Here is a 3,518-nt window from a genome sequence, read left to right on the forward strand (position 1 = left end):
TACCATCACTACTTTATCTTCTACATTGTCTACTTGGAATATTTATATCCTTCTGTTTCACTTTCGAGATCGTGACTCTGCTCAGCCTCTTTGATGTTGCTATCCACTGATCCGTTCGAGACCGAGAGACAGTACCGTGGTTCGCTACCATCTCCTGCTCCATCTTCTATACTACTACACCGTCTCTTTCGCAGTCCCCATCTTGATGCCTATTATAGAACAGATTCTTCAACTATTAATAATATCACTCTCCACCACCAGCCTACTGATGCTAGATTCAGTCCATTCTACCATCACTCTGGAAACACGAACTCACCTACGATAATATATATAGAAAAACCATTTCAGCTGGCTTGATAGAAGTCGTATCTCTCCATCGCACTTGCCATCCGGATGCTCTTTCCTGATGCGCCTCTCGTAACCTCGTAGTCTAGCCAGATGATTCCCCGTCCCCATCAGAAATAGCTGCATACTTCTGCCCGCCTCTACACACTTCATGAAAGAGAAAGATAGATAAACTCACAAGAGCACATATAGTTGTTCCTGTTGCTCTAATCACGGTTGTTTTTCTATATCATTTCTCATCTACTATCGTCCTAAGATATCCTACATCACTACCATGATTCGATACAAGCCTACACGTATTGCTCTGGGCGATGAGGATCTCCGCTATCATCTGGAAAGGCTGCTTATTCGCCATTCTCGCATGGCCGAGTGGCATCGGCAAGACCTCGACCGTGACAGCTATAGTGATGATAGTGTAGCCTTCTTGGGTTCGGATTTCTTTTCGCCCTACAACCTCTCTCCGGGCGGTTCCGTCTGCAGCTCGGGCCCCGACTCTCCTAGTCAAGGTTCCTGGCAGTCGAATCAAGACTTTGAAGTTGGCCATTCAGGATTATCCTCCTTGTTCAATGAACCAGATGACTCATTGTCTGTGGTGGTGCAAGATGAGATGCGGACCATGAGCACCTGCTCATCAGGTCTCCGTGGGCCCCTGTCCAAAAAGTCCTCTCGAACAGGTGAAGAGCACCATGTGACAGAGACTACGCATCAACTCTCATTGAAGACTATTGACAGCAGGCAACTCTCCGGTCAATCACCGGGAAAGCGGGGCCGTGAAAGGCTGCATCCTCATTCACTGACCTGCCAGCCTCTCACTATAGCAACCGTACCATCCATCAATATCCCCGCTAGTGTTTTCTCGAAGAATGGTGGAAGGTGCTTGATAGTACCACATCGTCCCTCAATTTCTCACCCGCTTCTCCTTGGCATCAGGGAACTGAATCGAGAAACTCTTTCATGCAGCACTCAGTTGGCAGGTAGCTTGCTGAATTTCATAGACACACCGGATGAAGTAGGTGAGCTTCAAATACCATTCTCGGGACTCACAGCCAGCAAGTGTTAACTTGGCTATTTTTAGAGAACCTGAGACAGACGTGGTCGACAATTAAAGTGCAAGATTCGGATCTCCGTCCGAGCCTTGATCTCGAGATCCGCTCAGGATCCACATGTGTTAATCTAGCTGCGCAACAAACACAATTAGTTGACTTTCCTGCACGGCCCTCTTCCACACCAAAGGCGGCGCTGGAGGTGATCAAGATGCCCGGTGCAGATATTTCGACCAGGAAGACACGCGGCCAGCGGGCCAACCTCTCGTTGCCGGGGTCTGCTGCCGTCCATCACAATGGCCCTGGTGAAAGATCGGGTGCAGAGATTACAAAAGCTCCAGTAGCACTTCCCACTAAATTGCAGAACAGTGCGAGGCCAAGGTCCACCGGAGCACATCGGTCCAACCCCATTCGAAAAGTAGGCCCAGCATACCTGAGAGCGGATAAGATAGACTCAGCTAACAAAGAGCAAGGCTCCTAGGAATATAGTCTCGCATGGTACGCAGACTCAGACTGAGCAGGCGTCGTTATTACCTGAGCAAGGCCATGGGGGAACGGTAACACATCAGGCTGTGAATTCCTCGCTAGCTGCTCCAGCAGAGGTAGGTGCCGATCTTTCGAGGATTAGATAGACAGTTGAAGGTCTGATGCCCTTCCGTCATCCACAGGGAGTCCAAAACCATGGTCATGAACACAATCCTCCGCAAGAACACATGGTGCGGGAGGGGCCCGCCATTTCAGGGCTACTTCGAAATATGCGTTTTCAGAAGAGTCAGAACGCCAATAGATTCAATTTAATTGCTTCTATGCCATCGGCAAATCCACCGGTACCCGGTGGTAGAGGAAGCATGGCAGCTCCACATGACCACCGCTCCGAACCATGCATGGATGTACGTATGCACTCACGTAGCCCTGTTGCGCTGGCCATCGTTAACACCTAGACAGACCCGAGCGTCGGTCAACCCGTACCTGAAGGAGGCCATGGAGTTCGATAGCTACGTCACCTTCATGACGGATGAGTTATACGAGAAAGTTGAGGTTGATGTCAAGGACTATGGCCCAACCATTCTAGGTTTAACCCAGCAATTAAGCTCGCAGGGTAATTGTTGATGATGGCGTGTTGTGTGGAGAGGGAACGGTTGGGATGACAGCAGGGTGGATAGGAGCATGTCATCCGCGGTGGGGAGACAGCTGAAAAACAAAAAGCACCGACGACAGTTGATATCACGCCTAGTCAAGGACAGACAGAGAGGGTCATGGGAACTGCTGTGAGGGGATAGGATTGATTGAGTGATGATACGTCGACCTCCTTGCTGCACCGGAGAATTTGGCCCGTACCGGGGAAAAGTGAGCTTCTAATGCTAAAATTGACTTGCTTGGGATTCCATCCCTATGAGGTGTCATATGGTCGGAGGTGTATTCAAGATTCTCATACGCCATGCAGGGCTCAGCCATTTTGCCTCAACCTGTTGCGTGGATGGGACGTAAAGCATGGGGGGCGGAGTTGGTGTCCGGACCCAATGAAGGGTGAGATCTCGTGAGGCTAGTCGTCATCCATCCCAATGAGCCCAGTCGACACGCAAGCTGCAGAAAATTCAGTAATGATGGTGTAGTGTAGTGTAGTGTAGAGGAGTGACGGTGTAGACTGGGTTGCTCGGATAAGAAGCGAACTCGACCGACAATAAGGCTGAAGCGGATGGAATTCGAAGCTGCCAACTTGCGTTATGTAACCATATAGATGTATGTATCCCTCTTCCCTGAAAGATACTATCATTACTGCAAAAAACAAACCCAGACATCACCATTATTACCTTAGTATCACCTCAATACTAGCATAATCCTAGATAACTACAGAGTATCTACTATCCATGAAACAAACCACCCTCATCGCCATCATACCCCATTCAATCGTCATCGCCCATACATGAGGGGCAAGTTAACAGATAGTTCTGACCACCTGTCCTACCTGGGCTAGACTACGAGTAATAATCAAAATCTATTTTTACATTGGGAATTTATCTTCCTGTGGATGCTGAATAGATAGTGGATACCTATTTTCTGCACGACTCTCCCAATTTCGTCTTTTTCCTTTCTTGGGTTTAGTTCTACTTACGCGTCCTGCCCCAGTGC

At 48.9% G+C, this 3,518-nt stretch overlaps 1 protein-coding gene across 1 annotated transcript; it reads left to right on the forward strand.

Moving 5' to 3' along the window:
- Positions 1-619: 619 nt before the first annotated feature.
- Positions 620-2,914, forward strand: BO79DRAFT_280700 (uncharacterized protein; the record flags this gene model as incomplete). The annotated part of the gene is made up of 5 exons (XM_025688074.1): positions 620-1,358; positions 1,421-1,806; positions 1,862-1,990; positions 2,057-2,278; positions 2,334-2,914. 5 exons carry the CDS (start codon positions 620-622, stop codon positions 2,496-2,498), a joined length of 1,641 nt encoding a protein of 546 aa, XP_025533646.1. The 3' UTR covers positions 2,499-2,914.
- Between the last annotated feature and the right edge of the window lie 604 nt (positions 2,915-3,518).

The sequence above is a fragment of the Aspergillus costaricaensis genome, assembly GCF_003184835.1.
Source record: "Aspergillus costaricaensis CBS 115574 unplaced genomic scaffold BO79scaffold_83, whole genome shotgun sequence".
In the NCBI taxonomy this organism is placed as follows: domain Eukaryota; kingdom Fungi; phylum Ascomycota; class Eurotiomycetes; order Eurotiales; family Aspergillaceae; genus Aspergillus; species Aspergillus costaricensis.